The 23,356-nt window shown below is 38.7% G+C and overlaps 2 protein-coding genes across 2 annotated transcripts in view; one reads left to right on the top strand and one right to left on the bottom strand.

Annotated features, from left to right (window-relative positions):
- Window positions 1-910: 910 nt before the first annotated feature.
- On the bottom strand, window positions 911-19,401 carry LOC139740038 (aminopeptidase B-like). The gene is made up of 12 exons (XM_071650630.1): window positions 19,191-19,401; window positions 17,528-17,749; window positions 16,202-16,311; window positions 15,140-15,322; window positions 13,422-13,634; window positions 12,439-12,621; window positions 11,845-12,024; window positions 5,371-5,447; window positions 4,012-4,144; window positions 3,272-3,433; window positions 2,120-2,204; window positions 911-1,217 (listed from the first exon to the last, which is right to left on the bottom strand). The coding sequence occupies exons 1-12, from the start codon at window positions 19,399-19,401 to the stop codon at window positions 1,063-1,065; spliced, it is 1,914 nt and encodes a 637-aa protein (XP_071506731.1). The 3' UTR covers window positions 911-1,062.
- A 3,336-nt stretch (window positions 19,402-22,737) lies between these two features.
- LOC139740033 (valine--tRNA ligase-like) overlaps window positions 22,738-23,356 on the top strand; it is a 70,569-nt gene continuing 69,950 nt past the window's right edge. The window contains exon 1 of the mRNA XM_071650626.1: window positions 22,738-23,134. Within this exon, the coding sequence (XP_071506727.1) occupies window positions 22,738-23,134 (397 nt within the window). The remainder of the gene's footprint in view (window positions 23,135-23,356) is intronic.

Consider the following 23,356-nt stretch of genomic DNA (forward strand, 5'->3'; position numbering starts at 1 on the left):
ATGAGTCCCGAGTATACTCGGGCAGGTTTCTATGGGAAATGCGTGTTGTAGCAAAATCAGTCTGTCCAGAACAGGTTAAAAGGTGAGTGGATAAAGTCATTGATTGTGGGGAGAATAGCAAGTTGTAGGAATATTTCCTAAACTATATCTTGTAAAAGTTGCGGTGTACAATTGTATGCCATAAGTAAAGAAGCCATTCAAAAAGAATTTTTGCTGAATTCCATAGATATCTTCGTTAGAACAACGTACTGTATACACCGAATATTTCGCGAGGTTTTTATTTTTGCGAATTTCGCGAGTCGGGTGCTATTTGAAAAATAAAAAACACATGAAAATATTGACTCTGATCCTGATGTGGATGTGATGGACGCGTGTACATTTCTCTGTTCAGTGCAGGACTCCACGATCGCGAATTTAACCTCTCGCAAAATTGTCGGGAATTCCTGATTCGCGAAAATTTAGACTCGCGAAATATTTGGTGTATACAGTATCCTGAGGTGGTTTCCTATGTAAGACACAAAATGTTCAATCAATAAGGAATGACCAAATACACTAATGACAAATATATACAGTTCTCGAAATAAAACTGAAAAATTACAATGTTGTTTTAATCAATCTTTCTCCATTATTTCATGATCTGTGCAATGAGTCTTTGAATGTCATAGATGGACTGCATCGTCTTTACCTTCTGGATCATTTACCAATATCAGTCAGCTGTTACAGACCTAGTACTGTTTGAGTGATGTAAGTCTTATATGATTTCTTTAGTTGTCATAATACACCAAACTTCTTTCACACTTTGAAAGAAGTTTCACTTTAACACTGGTGAAGTATGTAATACAATCAGCACTTATACATGAAGACGTTCAACATCCTCTAAAACAAAACAAAGGAGAACATTAAGGGCAGAATGTCTGAGGTGCTCCATAGAGAGAAAAACTTGACACAAGAACAGGTCCTAAGCTATCAGTCTCTCTACTGTATGAAAAATAAAATCCTTGCACAATCCTCTGCAGCACAAAGTTGAATCCTTTCTCATAGGCCAGTGTTGTGTACCTGATTTCAAGTGGATGGGAAGACGATCTTGTAGACATACTGCCGTACATTGATGTGGAGTTGATCCTTGGTTTCCTCATACATCTCTACAGCGAAGGCTTTCATTGTATCCGAGCCTTTCATCAGTGCTGTGTAGATCGGCAAAGTGTATTTCTGCTTCCCTGTGGATGTAATTGAGAAGCAATGAATACAACACCTAGAGAATTTCCTGTAATTGATCTGCTTCCTCTACATTTTATTGTGGATAAACACTGTTGCACCTGAAAGGCAGTCCTTCCCTCCCCCAAGAAAAAACAAACAGAAAAACAAACCTACATATTTCAGAGAATCAAAAACATATCACATTACATGTCATGTATGCACAACCCAATTTGATTTGAGGAGGAAAAAATGGGGCTGTGTAGACAGTACACAGAAGAATATAATAGATGACAATATCAACTAATCACACTCAACATGAATTGGTCTCATATATTACAGATATTGTTTCGTCAAACAAGCCTCCATTCCTGATTGAAGTAATGATCAACCAAATAATTTCATCTTTTAAATTAACATGTACACAATATCCAACTTCACATATGATAATCTTTATCTAACCCATTCAGGACTACATGATTCAAAGATATTCCTCTGAAACACTGGCTAAAGTTGTCTTTCACATGTACAAATGTTATCTTAAAACTGCATTTCAATCATAAAACCACACCATCACAATCTCTTTTGATTTAACATTTGGTTGATCAGAGACCTTCTCAATTTTGCCATCTGATAAAAATTCAATAAAAAAATCCAAAAAAGAAATAAACAAACTTTCAAGTGAAATGGGTGTTACAAAGTGGAGTCATCTGTGTGGTATACGGATGAATGTCTATCTTCATGCAAACATCCACAACACAAGGATTTAGTTTCTTAACACTTTCTTTGTCTCGAGGTGCTTCATACAACTTTTGTCACACATTCATCACAAGAGCTGCAAAGAGGCTCAGGTCTCACAGACATTCCTGAGGGTTTTAAGTCTTTATTGTTCTTATCCAACAGAAAATGACCTTTGACACATTACCTTGGCTGACCAGGAAGGCTTTGACATTGGGTAAGTCTTCAACAAGGTCACTTCGAATGGTCACCTGACACCACCTCAGACGAATCTAATTAAACAAAGAAAACATAAACCAAAGAATGATTTGAAAAGCTTTGAAAGTTTGTTCTTTCTTGTTCAATGGTGATTATCTACCTTATATTCTGTAGTAGTGTAGACTGTTTTTATCAGAATGTTATGTTATGAACTGACTCAGCTGAAAAATATGGAATCACCCCATGTCTCTATACAACTGTAGGTCACTAGTGCATGTGTGAGTGTTACATGACCTCCAGCAAACCAAATGTGAATATTGAGTCATGCATGCAGACTCTCACATAAATCATACAACATTGTGGTGCAACATTCCTATGAAAATTGCACAAATGGTCGTAAGATTTAATGCAAGTGAGTCAATCGCATCTGGTCGAATATGGATTTTTAGCATGTTCAAAGTTCAGATGCGACAAGGCACAGCCATCTACACGTTGTAAGGCTCATGTAACCACCTGCGACAACTGCAAGTGCTCGCAACATACCAAGTGATTGGTCATGCAACACCCCCCCCCCCCCTCCGACAATAACAAAACAAAACAATGCTGCAGTTCCAAACTGGTTGCAGACCAATCATTGTGAAAGTGGCTGTACTGAGGTGTTCTCAATTGATGTATTGTCTCAAAATGCCTCATATCCTGCATGCCTGACTACATTGAGCTTCACACAGTCTACGGTTGTAAGAGTTTTTTTTTCTTTTGTTACAGCATTTATATGGTTGTAAGCGTTCTATGTCTGTGGTAAGATGTGGAAATAATAAGGGACATCTTAATTCCTGGAAAGCTGAAAATTTAGATATTTCAAAATATGCACATAGGGTAATCAATATTTAGCGACTATAATAGACCTTCACAGTGATGGTCATGTGTGTGTATGCAAAGGAAAGCAGCCTTAACCATCCAAGCTTTTTTCAGTGGAAACTAAGTTTCCACATATTGAAGTGAAGTCTTAACCACTTGTTAGAATTTACTTTACGTAGCCATAATCCTGGCTGCATCACCATCTGATGGCAGATTCAGAGACAGAAGAGAGAGAGAGAGAGAGAGATTCAGAAAGTAGATGGATAGAAAGTGATAACATTACCTCAGCATTGTGAGTGTCTGAAATCTTGGGATATGTCTTGGCTAACACCCTGAGAGTTTCTTGGGGGAGGGGTGTGTCGGAGTCAACCAGTTGATCCAAGAAGTGCAAGATCTGATAAGTCTGCCACTCAGAGATGTCTGTTGGAACATCATTGTGGTCCTTCTGTAAAGAGAGTCAAGACAGAATTATGCAAATGTGACTGTGAGTCAAATATGAAAATAAATTAGTCGGTTAACTGATTATATTGAAAACAAAATATCTTCCCTTCTGTATAGAACTAAAACCTAATCCTAAACAGGCCAGCATTTATTTACAGGTACACCATGAAAATATTTCATGTCTATAAATTAGCAAACTAGTAGGCTAGCAACATACTCGGAAAAGACATAAAATGGAGGTCCTTTGAGTGAGAGAGTGACAACTCATCCACAGAACAAGCTCAATTTATTCATCGCAAAGAGGAGGGTGTATAACCCGTTGAAGTGGTCCTGGCTCATATCAAAATGGACCCCATGGAAAACCAGCTAGTGCAGTTGAATGTTTGCTTTTCAGCCATCTTCTCAGATGGAAGATAAATCAAACAAATTATCATACACGTGAAATGTTGAGTGGCATGGAAATCTCTCCCCTCCCATCCCCCAGGTTTAACCCTCTACAAGCCTGTTCATGGCTACATGTATTGGTGTGAAATTTGTGCTTATTTATTGATTGATTGTCACAGAAAGGTTTGTGAAGAATACCTTTTTCTGATATGACATCCAATACTCTGCCAGTCTGTCAGCTGGTTCCATCAACACTTTCCCCTCAGACAGGTCAGGGAGGTACGGTGGCCAGGAAGTGCCGTTCAGCCACAGATCAAACTCAAATCCAGGCCTGGTATGGGATGTGAACAACAATGAAAACACTTTTTCATTGATTTTGAATATAGTTATTACTGATAGGTTGACTATGCAGTGTGTATGGTACATGTTTCCTGTCACATTACAAACACATTCTCTTTCTAGCTTTACAAATAATAGTCTTGTCAGGAGCAATGAAAATACACCTAAATTTCATTCACATTTTTGGGACATATTCAATTAAAAGAAGTCTATAAAAGATTTTGATAACACAATGTAATGCAGAATCGTGGCATGTGTATGTATTCTTTTCCAATATTCAAATGGAAATACACCTAGATTTCATTCATATTTCTGGGACATATTCAATTAAAAGAAGTTTAAGATTTTGATAACATAATGTAACGCAGAATTGTGGCATGGTATTCCTTTCCAATATTTAAATGCAAATGTATTTTTTCCATACATGACTTTCAAGACTTTCTTTACCAACTCCTCTGAAAAAGAATATCGTAAATTGAAGGGATCACATAGTTTTTGTTGAGACCTAACTCCGAGTTTCTAACATTTTTTGTGAGATAATGAGAAACCTCTTTTGAAATGTGAAAGAACATGCAATTCCAAGAGGAATTCAATGTTTATTCGAGGAAAATTGGTTTTGGAATGGCTGAGATATCCAAAACTGAGCAATTGTAATAAAAGGTGGAATCTACCTTTTATTACAATTGTTTTGTTTTACTTAAGTTGTTTTTTAATGTTTCAGTCATTCCAAACCCGTTTTTCACCAAATAAACTTTGAACTCCTCTTAGAATGGTATTCTCATTTCATAAGTGGTTTCTTGGTATCTTACAAAAAGTTAAAAGCCCAATCCTCACCTCAATCAATACTATACCATCCCTTTAAAGCTGAAATTAACTCTATTGGGTAACATTGTGAAGTTGGATATTTAACCCACTCATGCATGACATACTAACAGCCCAACTAATCCACAGTGATGAAATAAAGGTTTGGGCACCTACAAAGTCTCCACACAGAGACAGCCTCACCTCCCTGGTGCGAATATCAAGCCATATTTGCCATATGGTAAAGAAAGCAAACTGCTGATGAGCTACAATGTACCTGGCAAAGAAAACACAGTAAATGTTGGAAGTGTGGTTCCACTGACCCACAGCTGTCAACTACATCACAAAGTGCTGCATTACACAGAGTTCAAAGAAAGAGAATAGATATATGTATAATTCAAAAAGAGTGTTACTTGCCTCTCTGCAATGTTCTCTTTATCAAGTTCTGGATAGTACTCCAGGAAGGTTTCTATCAGGTCCTCTGCCACAACACTCTGTCAAGAATGAAGCAATTTTTGATTGTCTTAAATCCAAGAAAGCCATTACGGCAATACAAACCCAATGATTAACCCACTGAGGACAAGTCCTAAGTATACTCGGGCAAGCGTCAATGGGAAATGCGTGTTGCAGCAAAATCAAACCGTCCTCAACGGGTTAAAGGTGTCATTCACAGACTGACTTTCCACCTCATGCGCACATAGCTGAGAAGTGAGACGTAATCTTTTTTTTTTGCTTTTATGATAGGATATGATTCTGTATGCGTTTGTCTGGTCATCTGTCATATTTTGTGCCATCTCAATCAGTTTTTTCCCCTTTCATTAACCGTGGGAAACACATTCTTACATTTTGAATGGTATTGGAATTTGTATTATGTCAACCGGCAATTATTTTTAGGTTTCCCCCTTAATTTTATATCAAAATTCTGTCTCCTTTTTTCCATTATTTGAATACATTTCCCTTTTTTATCTTTAAAAAAAAAAAATCTACAGATTTGGTATGATAACTAATATGTATTTCCACTTGATGTTGTGTCGTTATCACAATCTTTATTTGTAGTTCTCATGCTTCTGTGCATTGAAATTTTTCACCCACTTTAACATTTTTACTTCCTTGCCCGCTCGTCTCCATCTTGCCATATTTGCTATTCTCTATACACGTACACACTGTATCTCCTTACCTGTTGTACAATACTCTCACCTATCTCATTTTTCGATGCTCAGGTCTGATGTGTATGATGTCTTTTTTTTTTAATTTCACGCATGCTTATCCTATCAATGTCATTTTAATTTCTTTTCTATGATTCTAATGTAAAGCAACCGTACCAGCCTTCGAGCTGCTGGATTGTTATTTTATTTTTTTTTATACTTGCACAATAAACCATATTGAATTGAATTGGATTGAATCTTAAAGCTATAAAATCTACTTCTTTATCAACGTGACAGTCTGGCTCTGTGACAACTAGACATTCCAATGTCCAGGAAATACAGAAAATGACCCTGGATCCCAAGGAACAATTTGTTGGGATAAGACGCCTTACAGTCTGCTATTGAATGCTTAAAACAAATGCCTGCACACCAGATACTGGAACTGATATGACACAGTATAATATGGGGTGTAAATATGGGAATCAAAATTAAAATCTCAGTGGATGTTGGTATGTACACAATTGTAATTTACAGAACAATGCTAAATTTAGTTCTTATGTTTGTTTTGTTAGCAAGTACATGTAAATATAACCTTTATGGTGAAAGCACAATGCTGCTTCAGTAAAACCAGAGGATTTCTATAACAATTACCATTGAGATAAACTGCGACATTTTAACAAAATACTCCTTTATTATGTTCAGGTAACAGCCATTTACATGTACACATACCATATACTCCAAGCTACAGATCTAATCTCCACCTGCACGCATCCACTTAAGTATGTGCATTGTCTTTGGGGAATCAGATTAAATGTGTCATTTTTGGTTGCCAGAAACTCACAAGCCTGTTTAGATTTGGCAATAATTCTGAAAAGTATTCTGAAAAGTAGAGTGTACAATTGAGGGGGTCGGTGCAATATAGTGCTAACCCACACTTTTGTGAAAAATGAGTTACAAGCATTTACACCATCCTGAAATACTCCTCTATAATTAATCTATAAAAATGTCATCTTGAAATTTAATCAATAAGTGGGTTTTTTAATGCAGGCACCTTTTTGCCCCGAAAAAAATCCCATCTTCTAAGCAGGAAAATAGTGCTAAGCTACACTTTTCAAGATGGCGACCCCTATGGCAGCAGACAGAAGGGTGTCTGAAACAGAAGTTACTGAGGACAGCGAACAAACTCTTTTATCAAAGGAAATAAGTGATTCTGACTCGTCATACAACCCAGACACTTCCGATAGTTACGATAGTGAAGATGAGGTATAAAAGCATTAATGAAATATAAAGCATTTTGTGAGTAATTCTTGTTAATTTTTGTACTGTTTGGGTTAGCACTATTTTCATGCTAAATCTATCGATCGTGACATTTTTTGTCAGTTTTTTATTTTTGCTGAACTTACACTGTACCAGGAAAATACCATCGCCATTGGCTTTAGAAGAATGTTAGCATTGTATCTAAAGACCAATAAGATAATTAATCAGCGTCCATATTCTGCACCAACACCTTAAAGTTTCATTAGTGGGTTAACACTTTAGTCATGCTGACTTTTGCTATATTATCTTTTTCTTTAAACAGGAGGCCTTGAATACAACTCGGGAGGACGAACCGAGCCCCCTAAAACCCCAGAAAAAACGGAAAAGGTTCAGAAATGTTGATCAGTGGAAGCCAGCAAAGACAAAACGCTGCTGTAATTCAGGAAAATGATACACCAACATGAAGAATCGTGTTGTTGAAGGGAGACAGATGGGAGAGCCGTGGGCTTGTCCAAAACAGAGTTGGAGAAAGGTGCAGGAAGCTGGGGAAGAGCTTTTTCACTCTTTTTAGGACATGGGTGATTTTGCAGCACAGAACACTTACTTGATACAGAATATAGAGTTGAAGAATAAAGCAAGAAGCTATTCAAAAGAAGCGCAATCTCGGGAAATTTCATATTCAAGTACAAGGTCAAGGTCAATGGGACAGATATCGAAGTTTGTAAGAAGATGTTTCTTGGGGTCCATGGACTGCAATGCAACAGAGGACGATTGGCTAATTTATAGCAAGAGATAAAGGAAAGGAGATCAGCAGCAAAAGAAGACAACAGAGGGAAACACAATAACAGGCCAAATCGCTACTCTCAGGTCCACATTGATGGCGTACATGCATTCATTGACAACTTGCCCAAGTACGAGAGTCATTGCAGCCGACAAGTAAATCCTAACATTACATATCTCAACTGTGACTTAAATGTGTCCACGCTGTACCGGGATGTCTACATGGACTGGTGTAGGGCAAATCAGATTCCTTTCGTATCTCCTGACAAGTTTTGTCGGATCTTCTGCGAAGGTTACAACATTGGGTTCAAATTGCCAGCATCTGACACTTGCGCACAGTGTGATGAAATTGATGCTGAACTGCAGACATGTGAGGATGAGGAGAGGTCATCTGTCTTGAGGAAGAAGAAAGAACTTCACCTACGTCAAGCTGAGGCTGCACAAAGTAAATTCAAACATTTTGCCAATGAAGCATCAGAGAATACAGAAGAGATCCATGTTATTGCAGTTGATCTCCAACAAGCCATGCCAACACCAAAGCTTACGGTAGGCCCAGCGTTCTCCAAGCGGAAACTGTGGACATACAACCTGCGTATCCACGACTGTGGTGCCAATTCTGGTCATATGTACATGTGGTCTGAAGATATAGCAAAGAGAGGGCCTGACGAGATTGGAAGCTGCCTCATAAAGTATCTGGAAAACCTCAGTCCACGAATAAAGACTCTTCACATCATTTCAGATAACTGCAAGGGTCAAAACAAGAACTGGAACATCGTTGCATTGAGTGAAGCCCTTGTCAGATCTGGAAGGTTCAATTCAGTCAAACATCACTTGCCAGTTGTGGGACACACCTACCTGCCCTGTGATAGAGACTTTGGAGTCATAAAAAAGCATGTGAGAAACAGGCAGATCTACTCACCAAAACAGTGGGCTGATGCTGTATGAGGCGCAAGAAAGACACGACCATTTAGTGTCTACATGATGCAGTCTGAAGACTTCAAACCTGTGTCAATGCTACAACAGCAGATCACAAAGCGCTCCACAACAGATGAGGGAACCAAGCTGGAATTCTCGAAAGGCATCCATCTTCTGCTTTGATGACAAAGCCAAAGGCATCCTTGGGGTGTGCTACTCGTACAACGTGGCCAATGAGAAGTATGAAAACTTGCCTATCATAAGGAGAGGAAGACCAGTTCGTGCTATGGACCCCTTCATGCTACCTTCAAAGGGGAAGGCGAAAATCCCCATTCCAGCCCCCAAACTTGATGACATTATGTCTCTAATGACATGGGTACCAGGTCCTCATAGGAAGTTCTATGAAACACTGAAGCGTGGTCAGAATAGAGAGGATGACCCACAGCTCGTTGACAACATAACTGACCCAGAAGAACAAATGTAGTGCTGACTGTGTTGGATTTACTTAAACCTTATTGGAGCCATGTGAACTCAGAACAACTTAATATTATTAGAAATTTGCCTTTAACATCGCTTCCAGAGGAGGAAAATGACCTTTTTAATGACAAATATCTGAATGTCAAGACATTCTGTTTCTTCCTTCTTGAATCCCAACCTTAGCTTTTATCATGCATTCATGAGTGTTCATGTTAGACAAAATAATGACTTTTCTGACCTTTTTATGACAAACAAGCTGTATGTTTGGACATGTTTTGTTTTAGCCTCTATGACACTTTTAGCCTCAGCATCTATCATGTGTCAAGATGCTTCTATGTTGGACATGACTTTGCTTTATTCTTTTACACAGTCATGCCAGTGTTCAAAAGATTAGATCGGCTTATTTTATATAGTGTATAATGTTACTAAATGTGTTTTTTTTTCCTTATCCAAGAGTGATTAAAAAAAAAAAAAATGTTCACACGGGTAAACATGTACAGATAGCTGTATGTTTGGATATGTGCTTTTTTTTCCTTCATGAATCTTGAGTTTGATATCAATCGGTAGTAATATGATTGATAAAACATATCGAAAGTAAAAATCTTCATTTCTTATGTGGGACTTTATCATCGAAATGGCTCATAAGTGTATTGCCTCTATATGATTTTTTTTTTCTGATCCAATCTGAAAACATTCATATGGGTAAAAAAAAAACACACGAAAAAGCACTGACGTAGCTGTATATTTGGTCATGTCTTTGAAAAGGAAACCCTCCCTGAAATCAAGTGGGAGTCAAATGAATTACGAAACATATTGAAAGGAATCAAGGTATATTCTTTTTCTATGTGTGATTTTGCCATACATTGAAATGGCTTATTGTATATGTGACCGTACATCTCAAAACAAACAAAAAGTCGCACCCCTTGATTTTACTTGAGGACTCAAAAAAGACGAAATGGCTCAACCAAGTCAATCTTGAGTTTTTCATAAGTTCTGAAAGAGCTATCCTTCTTCTACATTATTCTTCAGTTTGGGATCTTAACATGAATGGGAAAGTGTATTTTTAGCAGTTTTACTACAACCCTTTTTGGGGGAAGAGTAGAATGATCAGGGATGTCTTAGATGCCACTGTTCATGCCTTGAAATCCTTTACACACTCTTCACTTTCAAGTCTATTAACTTTTGAAAGGATAACACTACTGCTTTGAAAGTTGGCATTAATCATGGGCAGAATGTTTTAATAGAACATGCTCAATTTCAGCTTAATCTGATAATCTCTTCATTGTTGTTCATTGCGAGTGTATACAAAGAAGGATTGGAGTATAACAAGTGGTGATATTGATGCCCTAAACAGGGTAACCGATCACCCTCACAAGGCTTTAGTGCGTTATTTATACGGTATTTTGTTCCCTGTATCAAATGACATAATCACGTCTGGAATGATATTGATACCCTTTTGCTTGATTTTCTTTTGTTTAATGACCTAGATACTATCATCAGTAATGCTTAACTCGCGTTACACGGATGGTGCTGAAGAAGGGACCCTTTCCCTGCTTTCAGGTACAGGAAGATGTAGGCCTACAGTCCTCCATGAGACAAAGCACCCCCCCCCCCCCGACAAATTTTGCAACTCTTATGCCACTGAACGCTTTGTCCTTTTAAGACTTGAATAGTTGAATTAAAATTTCCTTATTTCAAGATGTCTTTAAGCGTGCCTGAATGATTCTGTGCTTGTCTGAAATATATGCAAAGTATGTCTTCGTAGGTTCACACAGATTACATGTTAGAGACTGACATGACTGATAGAAAAAAAAAAAGTATATCTTGTTTTAATTTCACATCACAAAGGAGGGAAACTCAAATCTTGCATTAATTTTCCATTTTTAGCGAAGAGGCATTGATATTTTGTGAGTTTTCACAGAATAAAGAATATTTGTATTAAAGATGGATTTGACTGCAATAAAGCGCTAAGCCACATTTTCAAAATGTGATTCTAAATATGCTCTTGAATCGACCAAAATTATTGATTTTTAATTTCTATCATTAAACTATTCAATCTTGAGTATTTAATGGTTCATGTAACAAAGAATTGGCCTTCTTGAATCGTTAACCTGATTTATGGATTTTTTTCAAACTTTCAGAAGTGATTATCTCAGAATGACCATTGTGTGGGTTAGCACTATATTGCACCAACTCCCTCAATTAGTTCAATATGTAGCTTACAAAACTAAAAGTGTAAACTTTTGATGAGGGTTTATATTGTGACATCATTAAAAGGAAAAGCATGAAAGATAAATCACAACTTATCATTACTAACCTTGAACTTGAACTTCTTACAGTAGAACTTGAGGAAATCCACAAACTTGGCCTTGCCACCAACAAGACTAGCCAGGTAGCTGACGAATGCAAAGCCTTTTTCATACGGAATCTCATTGTATGTGTCTTCAGGGTCCACTCCCTTGTCAATGACAACCCTCAGTTTGTTGAGGGGATGTCCCTTAAACAAACAGTAGAGGCATAGTGATGGAATAACTACATCATTTGGCTTTGAAATGAATTCAGAGTACAAGATTTTAAATGGGCAAACAGAAATTGTGTCATTTAATACTATGCAAACACTTCTGCTGACACCAATACATAAAACTTAGAAAAAAAAATCATATTTCATCCCAAAAATGCCGGGAAATCACAGCAGTTTGGTGAACCAAGAAATGCACTACCATGCTGTTGGTACATACATGTATGTACCTTTATACTCTTTTGATTTATATGCTTTTATTGCTAAGTTTCTGGTTTGGTTTTACAGCACAGTTGTGATGCTTCAAATTGAAGCACAAGGTACATGTAGTAAACAAAAGTCAGGCTAGCATGGTGGAATGCTGTATATGGATTATTATACTCAGGAACTTACCTCGCCGTTTATTTCAACCTGCTGTTTGAGCAGCGCCCTGCCAGTGGCAGTTTCTATACAGGTCAGAGGTTTGCCCAAGATGTGGTCACTGATGCAACGCTGAGCAAACATGGTAAAGCCTTCGTTCAGAAAGAAGTCACTCCATGAAGCATTGGTCACCAAGTTCCCAAACCAGCTGTGTGACTGTTGGCATAATTACATTTAAAAAAAATCTATTTGATGGAGTAGCCAGATCATTGTAGAACAACTATTTATGAGTAAATAAAGGGAATTTTCCCTGCATATTCAACTTTTGTAATAATGAAAAATTAACAAAACCTATGTGAGTAAGGGAACTTACAATGGTTCCAATTACATGTGCAGATTGGATTGAGTGAATAAGTTATTACCTCACAACCTCTCATTGGTTTCTTCATAAATATTTGACAACTATTTCTGTTTCACATCATTAGTAGTGAAGAGTTTTTCTCATACTTTGTCTCATTTTGATAAAACTTTCTTTAAACATGTTGATTAATTGTACTCTATTTATCAAAATAAAACAAGAACTGGAGATGCTTTTCTATCAAGCTTGTGAAATGCACATAGCCAAGACAGGCAAATACAATGCACAGCTTTTCAGTGGGGTACTAGTAGGTAGTAGATACTTGGACCACAGAGTGTAACTCTCACCCTCTTTCTAATACCAAGTAATGCTAAGTTTGAAAATCACAATAGATACCTGAATGGGTTCCATGACATCTGCTGCTGCGACAATTGCTTCCATGAAATATCTGCATGCTAAATGAAACATAAATTCTACTTCCAAACATAACGCTAACCCAAATCCTAATCCTCACATCAAAACTGTATCACAACTAAAACCTTATCACAACCCTAACCCTAAGTCCTTGGAGAAAATAAGACAGGAGCAATTTGTCACAGGAGCAAATGTCATGTCACCAACTGAATGTGATGAAGTGATTGCTAGGTAGTAAACTTACGATTTCATGAATGACAACATCCGTCAGAGATTTATCACCAACGATGATACAAGGAGTCAAAAAGGTCAGGCAGGGATTTTCCATTCCACCAAATGGGAATGAAGGTGGCATGACAAGAATGTCATAGCGCCCCCACACGTATTCGCCAAATAGTTTCTCCCCAGTCTTGATGTATTCCTCGACGACATCATTAAACTCTGCTTTGGCCTTGTCCTACCAAGCAATGGAGAACACATCAACATGAAAAGTCTTTTCAATACTGCAGCTGAAAGTGCACACTGATGTACAACTGTAGTGTATGTGTTTTTGATTAAAAACACATATTTTGATTTTAAAAAAAAGCTGATGTGACAGCAAAGATGTTAGAAAAGACAGTTTCATGATGATGATGAAGTTGATGATAGCAATAAAACAATAATAAAATAATGCTGACAATGATAAATATTAATTCATATTTTCAGAATTAATGCTTATTCTACATCCATAATACAGAATGCATAATGATGATCATGGTGATAACAAACAGTTATTGTAGTATTTAAACTAGAAAAGCACTTGGAGAGCACAGTCCTCTGCAAGCAGATCATTTCCAGCCATACAAGCATGCTGGGCTGAAAATCGCCCATGAATGACTGCCCACAAGAACACCCACAAGAACCCTTGTGCCTCTTAAGTACAGCACTGGTTTACCTCGTCTCAGCTCCCTGCTGCGCGGCTCCTCGAGCAAAGCATGCACTTTGGTGCGTGAATGCAAACCTCAGATACGCGCAGCTTGAACTCTGGAGTTCACTGACCCTATTTGCCAAAAGACAAAAATATCCATAAAAATTCATACAAATTCCTGGATCACTTGCAAAATTTAATCATCTCTCTCCCCCCCCCCCCCCTGCTCTTTCTGTTGCCATTTCACTCTTTTCCTTTCTTTATTCTTCTGTTGTTCCTCATTTTGTTTGATGTTACCTCCCTATTCATCCATATCCTTCAAAGGCTGCCCCCATGGTCCTCGGGATCATCACTGACCCTCCTCTGCCTTTTGTCTTTCTATGCTCCTTTACTCCCCCTCCCTTGGATACCTGATGGGCTCCTTGCCCATGACCTCCAACCCTCCCCTTTTGTTTTCTTTGTTCTGTGTCCCTAGCCCTCGCCTGACTGTCCTGACTGTTCTTGTTGTGTGTAGTCCTTACATATAATTTCTGTCCCTGCCTGCTTGTCATTTTGCCTCTGACAAAGATTCTACTACGATTGAAAACTCAGGCCCCTTTAGACTACAGTACATACTCCAATAGCTTGCCACTGTCGGATATATATAAGCAGTTTTCAGCAGCTTTTTTTTTTGCTACGCTTAAAGATGAACTAGTGAAAATCAATCCCAAATTTAGCCTTCCCGAGCCCAAAGGGGGACACCTCTAGAACCACCATGAGCAAACTTGAAACTACATAACTTCAATGTGCAAATCTTTCATGTGTTGAAAAAGTAAACAAAACTGTGTCTAACTTATCCTGACTTTGATAGAGAGACTGAAATCCCATGTGACCCTACTTATTCTGGAGTCAAAGTCTACACAAGTCAGGTTTAGTTGGACAATGTGTTTGAAAGATACTGTTTCATGACTTCAGAATACATGGTAGTGTTTAGCTTAACCTGAGTTCGGATCATGGGCCAGTGAGTTCAACCACTGCAATCCTTGTAAGATACAGAAATAAGACTGAGAACATACCAGCATACAAGGTTCACTCCAGACACAGCTACGTGGGCCAATCTCAGCCGAGGCTAGGTCACCAACAGCTAAGGCCACTAGGTAGCTAGGAATGGGGTACTCCATGTGGAAGGTGAAATCCCCCGGGCTGGCTGGCTTGTCCCTCTTACTAGCACTCATTACTGCCATCAAACCTGCAGGTGTCTGTAGAGGTTTATCACTGGTCAGTGGATTTAGTAATCTCCTGGAACTGGCTAGTATAACGTAGGGATGCTACATGTGTCATCATTCTTTATTCATATTTATCATTCATTATTCATACTGGCATGTACTGTATTATATGCTGAATGTTTGCAAGATTTTTATTTTTGCAAATTTTGCGAGTCAGGTGCTACTCATGGGAAAACCTTAACTCTGATCCCAACGAGAATTAGACATGCACGCATACATTTCTTCATTCAGTATGATACTCCATGATCGCAAATTTAACCACGTACGAAACTGTCCAGAAGGACCGATTCGTGACAAATATAGACTCGCTAAATAATTATGGCGTATACAGTACTCCTTAAATTACTGTCATTCAAGTATGAAGAGTTTTCGCAGAAAATAAACATATAGCTATGTTATACATAAACAGTTATAACATCTTACAAAAAGTGTTAGTGCAGAAAGGAAGAGATTGGCATTCAAGAATTTTATCAATATTTTCACTTTACTGGTCTGCATTTAGAGTTTTGCACTCATCTTGGAATGTTATATAATGAACAATGACACAATAAAGGGTTTTGAGTAAAGGACAGGAGTACTAGATTACCACTGGAATATCTAAGACTGTATAAAAAAAATTCACATTCACTGAAAGATAACAGGGGTTGATCACAAGTGATGCACACATTGCAACACTGTTCTGAAAATAACAATTTCTGCAAGAACTGTTTTGTCACGATTTACCAAACATGTGTTGAATAATAAGAGTGTAAAATAAGCTCATGATATCAACAATACAAGTGATGAATAAAACAACAATATCTGTAGTAGAGACTAAAAGTATGGGAAAGGGTAGATAAATGCAAATCTCACATGAATGGTGGCAGAGTAAGTTGATTTGACAGCTGGGGTGTCAATGCAAGGGAAGAAAGATCGGTTCAGTACTGCTTGCCCTTGGGTGTACATGAAAGGCTTTCTTTTCCCTGTAAGAAAAGAAACAAACAGTCAGACTATATTCAGCACCAGGTAATATCATAGGTACGGGTAGTAAACTAAAATACATGTATGCAAAGGAGAAACACATGGATGTCATGATAAAGTGATGAGTATAAAACCACTTGGAGAGCAACAATGTAACAATTAGAGCCCCTTTCCAGTTTTTTTTTCTTTTAGAAAGCAGTCTGAGCAATATGTCTCCTAGTTCTTCAAAATCGTATGTTTGATTTCTATTCATTTAGAAGTACTTTTAGTTTCAATGATTTTGCGAAATTAATCAATATGAGGTATTTCACATTACACAATATCTATCCGATGTATTTTACAGAATTATGGACAGGAAACAATAACATCAACTTTTCACAATGGCTGCGTTTATCAACTTTCCCCTATTTGAAACGGCTTTCCAAAGCCCTTTCCAAAGCCTGTTCCAAAGCCGTTTCCAAAGCCCTTTAAAAACGGCTTCCAAAATAGTTGCGTTTATCAACTCTTCGCGAACACGATAACTGGCCTGTCACTGCACAGCTGCATTGCGCAAGTCGACCCAAGGAGAAGAGGTCATATAAGGCGTGCATTGTTCGTAACTGCAGTACAATACTACAAAGCCGTTTCAAAACAGCTTTGCATTTATCAACTTCAAAAGGCTTTTACAAACAGGTTTCTGAAAACCTTAGGAAAACCTGTTTGGAAAGCCACAAATTTGCGGCTTTCGAAAAGGCTTTCCGAAAGGGCTTTCCAAACAGCTTTGTGTTTATCAACTTGTAAAATTTCCTTGAAAGCTGTTTGGAAAACCTGTTTCTGCCGAGAAAAAGAGTTGATAAACGCACCCAAAGTAATCTTGAAAATAGTCTTTCAATGAAACTTTGAAAGTAATACAATGCATGATCATTCACAAACTTGGATGTGTTCGAGCACAGTTATCAGCAAGTGATGCAATGAGGGTACACTGTCAAAGTTGCTATCAGTTTCATTTAAAAAGATGCAATTGAATATCAAAATTGAACAATTCCTCCATTGAATATTGGGACAATATGTGAACAATTTTGTGAAAATTCTTTAATTGAATATTGTTACAATTCTTCAATTGAATTAATTATGATAATTGCTCCAAATGAATGTTGCCTAAAACCAGCCAACACATACAGATGGCCATTCACATCTAGGCTTAACTGGAATTCAACCATAAAATGACAACTCACTAACCAGCTGTTTGTTCAGGTTCTAACCAGCATATCCCAGGCCCACTGCCAGCCTTGTAGTTAATCTCCAGCTGAAATTCCTCCCCAACATCCTGGCATTGTCTCCTGATGTGGAGGGCAGAGCCATATCTTGTGAAGTCCTTCTGTTCATATTCCAGGTTGACATTTTGTCCAGCCTTCTCAACAATACTGATGATTTGAATGCTGTCATGGCTGTCCAAGATGACTGTATCCAAATGAAATGGGATAAACAAGCTATCATTTATACAGATACTCCATAGCAAGCAAACTGACAGTTTCCTTCTCAGGTAGGCATGCACCAAGTACAGTGTAGCATGAACGATATCATACATACATATTCTAGAAGAGCTTTTTTGAACTGCATCAAACCATGCCATCAATTCTTATACCAGGGATCAACTGTTGACCTGTTGAGGACGATTCCCGAGTATACTCTTGCACTGCAGGTGTCTACGGGAAATTTTGCGTGTTGTAGCAAAATCAGTCCATCCTTAAAGGGTAAACTTTATTCTAATTTGTTAATGTTCACTCAGTGTGCACTACAAAGATTCTAGAGAATGGTATGATGTCTATAAAAAGTCTAGTCAATATGTCCATTAACACGACACAGCTACATGATACCCATGTCACGACATAGTGGAAACATGTAAAGTCTTTTGGGTTGTTTTACATTGGCATTTTGGCACATTTTTCAGTATTTAAGTGGAAATTTAGCCATGAGGAATACCCAGTACTGCTACCAGACTTCGAATCCTACAATGCGCAGCCCAAACGCTTTGCCTTCGGGCTGGTCGCGAGCTGCTAACTGAGTTGCAGTAGCACACCAACAAAGTAAACTAATTTATCTCTTCACATACACATGAAAATATATTGTAAACATAACATGTCAATTGTTCTAAATCCTCTGTTAGAGTACTCAGGAGTTGAATAACTCGGCCTGGCCTGAGGCACTCCTTAACACAGTTATACTGTGGGCTGGTCGCATTTAGGAGTTGAGCAACCGCACCAGCGCGCAGCGACCCCAAACCGTTCCTCATGCAACTAGTTACAGCATGCACCCCGCACCAGGTAGAAACTGAGTAACCCCAGCATGGGCGCTACTTGAACACCCGTTGAAAGCTGTATACTGCACATTTTAGACCGAAAGATCGGTCTGTATCTGGTCGTCGGGGATATGTTCCGCTGAGACTGCGTCTGGCTTCACAGATCCCCTCCGGCCTCCTATACATGGATGAGAGCGATAATGTCAAAAAATAAGACTCCTCAGGACAGACGGATCTTTCTGTCTATACACATTTATACTGTGGGAGTTTGCAATCGGTTAGCACACGGTTAGCAAGTTGGAGTCGAGATGAAACCTCGCTCCCCGCCTGGGCCTGCTGGCTAGTACAGTAGGGAGTACAAAGACTTGTATTATATTCTTATTTGCCATCTTAATTCAAAACTCTAGACTAGTTCTAGGCTTGACCGACAAGTATGTCTAAGGGCTAAGGCGAAAAACTTCTCATTTATAAATTGACCCAGCAAATGTCATTATTATAAATGAGAAGTTTTTCGCCTTAAATGGCCTTAGTTAAACATACTTGTCGGTCAAGTTCTCACTTTCTTAGGCCTACTTCACCATATTCACATGTTTCCATTTTCACCTTCCGAGCAATGCTGCAAGCATTTCACGTCGATCACTTCTTTCCCGTGAACAACTTTTTCAGAAAAGTTGACTCTTATATCAAGATGAAAATGATTTATTTTCACATGGCGAAAATTTGATGCAGTTGTATTATCTGTTGCCACATCTGAATGTAGGGACTGTTTTGCCCTCTTCGGCGGTCGTTCATCCTCGGGTTTTTGAGCACTCATCATCGACTTCGACATCGCCTTTCACTCCGGATCGCAGCCGACACGACCGACGTGAAGTAAAATGTGTCAGCCGTCACTTCCTGTTTTTTATGCCAGTAAAACTGTTTGGTTCGCTGCACGTGTGTGTGAGCTTGCAGTCGGAGGGAGGCGTTTTGGCGAGCTACGGAGGCCAACCACAGAGTACGAGTTCTGTGAGGCCAACGCCAACGTGATATGCATGATGCTATGTCACATGACCATATTTTGATCATGTGACCTCTAGCACACTCACGTGTGGTACAAAATCACAACAGCAAAGATCCAAGAGTGAATGCAGTTCGAGATTAGACATTCTCGGCGGACATGTTGACCATCTTGCGAATTTTGTAAAGAAATAGAGGTAAAAATTTGACAGACACGGAAAGATTATTATTATTAATGATTTACATTGTTTTTCAGTTGTTAGTTTCGTAATTATTAGCGCCTGTTGAGCTGTGTTCATCGCATTGACCACTGCACTGGCACTGCACTGCACTACGGGTCGTGCGTACGTGCGTGCACGTGCGGATGCGGCGCGCTTAGTCTCCTTATCAATTTATAGCGCCTATGTGTGTCTAGACAAGTCCCATCTATTTAAAAAAGTGTTAGTCGTGCAAAATACGACGGGACACCGATTGATTTCCTTGATTTATATTGAATGAGGAGGAGTTTACACCCGTGATGGTCGGCATTTCCAGTATTTCACAATAAATGTAAATTTTCTTTAAACAGACGGTCTTTCATTATTAAATCATCAGGTGTGAAAAATTTGTGTTTTGATGACTGTAGATGTAGTACTACTGCCTAGGTGTGTAGTAGGCACGTAGGGTAGGGCCTGCTAGAGGATGATCTGAATCATTTTTTTTAAAATTTGAATTTGATTTAAATGACAAGTGTTAGGGATAAGCGGTCAAAGGTGAAGTGTAACATTATCAAGCTCTAATAGTCTGGTATGGTGCAAATATTGAATGGTCATGAGTGTGATGCTGTCAGGGATGCCAAGTTCAAAACAATTTTATGAGTGAGATTTTCATGACTCGGAATCTCAACGAGCGAATGTGCACACCCAAGCGAGGGTGTAGGAGGGGTCCAACACCCCCCCCCCCCCCCCCCCCCCCCCCGTGGCCTCCCACGGTAGGGAGATTTTTCGATTTTCAGCTCTTAATGGTGCGGTCAGGTGCATACTTAAGTGACTATATTTTACTTATTTTGAAAGACAAAAGGAAAATATACCTTCAATTTGAGCTATGCTCATTATTAGTTGCCCAAATTGCAGACTTTGCCCGATGCGTGAGAAAAATGGGTGCCATGCGTGAGATCGTGAGATGACCCCTAAATGCTTGAGTCTCACTCAGAATGCGTGAGACTTGGTAGCTCTGTGCTGTGCAGCTGTGGTACGAGATTTTACCCAAACCAAAAAGGTGAAAGAGAAGCACTCTAATCTCTATTCAAACTAGAGGCAATTACAAAGCTGAGTTGAGAATAGTTAGTGTGCCTCATCTTTCACAAAGTGTGAAATTTTGCCCCAATGTATGAGTATAGGCCATACACTATTTGTTTCATACGACACCCAAAAGTTGGACGTCAATAGATGCAATCCACACAAATTCTTGAAATTAAATCAGAAATGGCAGCCGGCGCAGCCACTTTCTGTGAAAGGAGAATTAGTAGCTGCACAGTCGCAATCGGCCGTGCCCCATGTATGTATGAAGTATGTCCACGAAACTGATTGGTTGAAGTTCTTTGCAAAAATGGGTGCCAAAAGTATGTGCTTGTAAGTGCGCTTGAAATTGTCGAGTGCGTGCAGCGGAAAGAGGCCCTTATGTCCCCCCCCCCCCCCCCACCAACTTGCACAAAATAAACAAACCACTATTCCCCTTAGTACTAATAATAAACTGAATAAAGGTTATGGGAAGTCTTCCCATTAATGGCATAACCTTTATTTAGTCCATTATTATTAAAAAAATAGCAATCTATCCATTTTTTTCAAACTAGTGGGCGGGGGGCATAAGGAACTCTTTCCCGTGCAGCAAATGTTTGTTTAATATGACATTAGAGCCATACAATGAAACGTGTGCCATCCATTTTTGCTCAAACAAAATTGCGCAACTGACAGTGACAGTGTGCGATGGAACTTTTAGCTAAATACCATATTTGATATGATGTGCAATCGACCAATTGCACAAAACTATAATAGGTTTTGTATGAAATCATATTTAAGTTTAATCTCTCCAAGAGTCGATGTGACTATCGTAACAATAACTTGTGTTCTTTACTCTTGGTCTTTGTTCTCTTGTGAATACCACAAGTATGGTTTTTCTAGCAAACAAATATAACCATGAAACAAAGACAAGTAAGTTATATTTTTGAATGAATGTTGGCAGAATAGACTAGAAAGATAAAGAATGATTGACACACATTCAAACATTTTATCAATAAGCTGAAAAGGGAATATGGAAAAATAATTTCAAAGCCTTATATTAACACAATTTGTTTAAATACTGACAGCAACACCGTGATTACCATACATTGATCATCAAAGAGGCTAAATCGTTAAATGAAAAGTGATATGTGACCCTGCACCTCAAAGCGAACAAAAAGTCTCCAGACATGAATTTTTTGTTAAGACCATATTCTGAAAGAGCAGATTTTAAGCTTTAAAATGATGTATAACTCAAATCAAATGGACTCTCTAACCTATTTAAATATTGGAAAGAAAGCACAAACTCAGGAAAAGTGTGAACTGAGAAAAGAGGCTCTGAAGTACAGTGTCTATTCAAGCGCTTAATCTTTACCAAACCGTGCTGGCTGTGCAATGAATGGGACAAAAAACAGGAAGTAAACCACCAGAGTAACAACAATGAAGGGATTATCAGATTAAACCGAAATTAAGCATGCCTCATTAACACATTCTGTCAAAAGTTCTTAGAGTTGAAAGTGAAGAGTGTGGACAAGGTTTTTCAGAAATGAAAAAGGGATTCTAAAGACACACCTAATCACACTATTCTACCAAAAATGTTCGAGATAAACTGCTAAAAAAACACACTTTCCTGCCCGTTTTATGATACCAAATTTTAGCATAATGTAAAAGAAGACCCGCTCTTTCAGAAAATATGAAAAAGTCAAGCTCGGCTAGGTTGACCCATTTCACTAATTTTCAGTCCTCACACAAAATCAGTGTGTGCGACTTTATGTTCGTTTTGAGGTGCACGGTCACATATTGAAAGTGAATTTAGGGTAGATCTAAATGTCTTACTTTTCAAATTACCTTCATGTGCTGTCTAACTTTCAGAAATGGGAACGTCTTGATGCTGCAAGATGTCACTGACCAACGCACTCAAGCATTGGTACTTCCTACTCAAGAATGACAATGTTTTGCACCTGCTGCGCTTCCCTGTCTTGAGGTTGAGAGGGCTCCACTGCACAGCATCAGGCTGCAAGTCAGAAGGGCCTTCTTTTGTGGACAACAAAGATGATGATTCTACATGTACCATCAATTCATCTGGGTCATCCCTCGGAGCGAATCAGTCAAGGGCCAAGGCAGAGAAGCAGCGAAGGAGGAAGGAGCGTCTGGATGCCATCCGGAGGACGGAGGATGATGGAGAGATAGAATCAGATCAGACTCGCAGGAGGAGAGAAGCAGCCAGTAGGAAGAGTGGGAGAGCCAAGGATGTCATCACCTATGATTTACCAACCAAGCAGGGAGAAAAGAAAGGTTTGTTTTTTCATTTTGGATTACATATCAGAATCAAAGTTATCACATACAAAAGGTATCAAAGAGTTCATCTATGGAGTTATCTGTGGCAGATTGATAGTACCTGTCTAAATGCACCATTACAAAGTTGACTGTGGGCCATTGTTGTTGTACTGGCTAACAGGAGCTCAAGTTTTTCCTGATAATTTGAACATTGATGGAACATTTGATTTCCTGGTCAAA

Source organism: Diadema antillarum, unplaced genomic scaffold (assembly GCF_040938485.1).
Source record: "Diadema antillarum isolate AM-2024a unplaced genomic scaffold, OU_Dant_1.0 seq00000827_RagTag, whole genome shotgun sequence".
Classification (NCBI taxonomy): Eukaryota; Metazoa; Echinodermata; class Echinoidea; order Diadematoida; family Diadematidae; genus Diadema; species Diadema antillarum.

Bases quoted from the DNA above. Each gene is read 5' to 3' on its own strand.
- LOC139740038 (XM_071650630.1), bottom strand. From the start codon at position 19,401: ATGAGTGCTCAAAAACCCGAGGATGAACGACCGCCGAAGAGGGCAAAA. The intron at 5,448-11,844 runs GTTAGTAATGAT...CATTCTTGACAG, and splicing joins GTAAGAAGTTCAAGTTCAAG to AGTGTTGTGGCAGAGGACCT. The intron at 2,205-3,271 runs GTAATGTTATCA...TTGTTTAATTAG, and splicing joins CAGACACTCACAATGCTGAG to ATTCGTCTGAGGTGGTGTCA.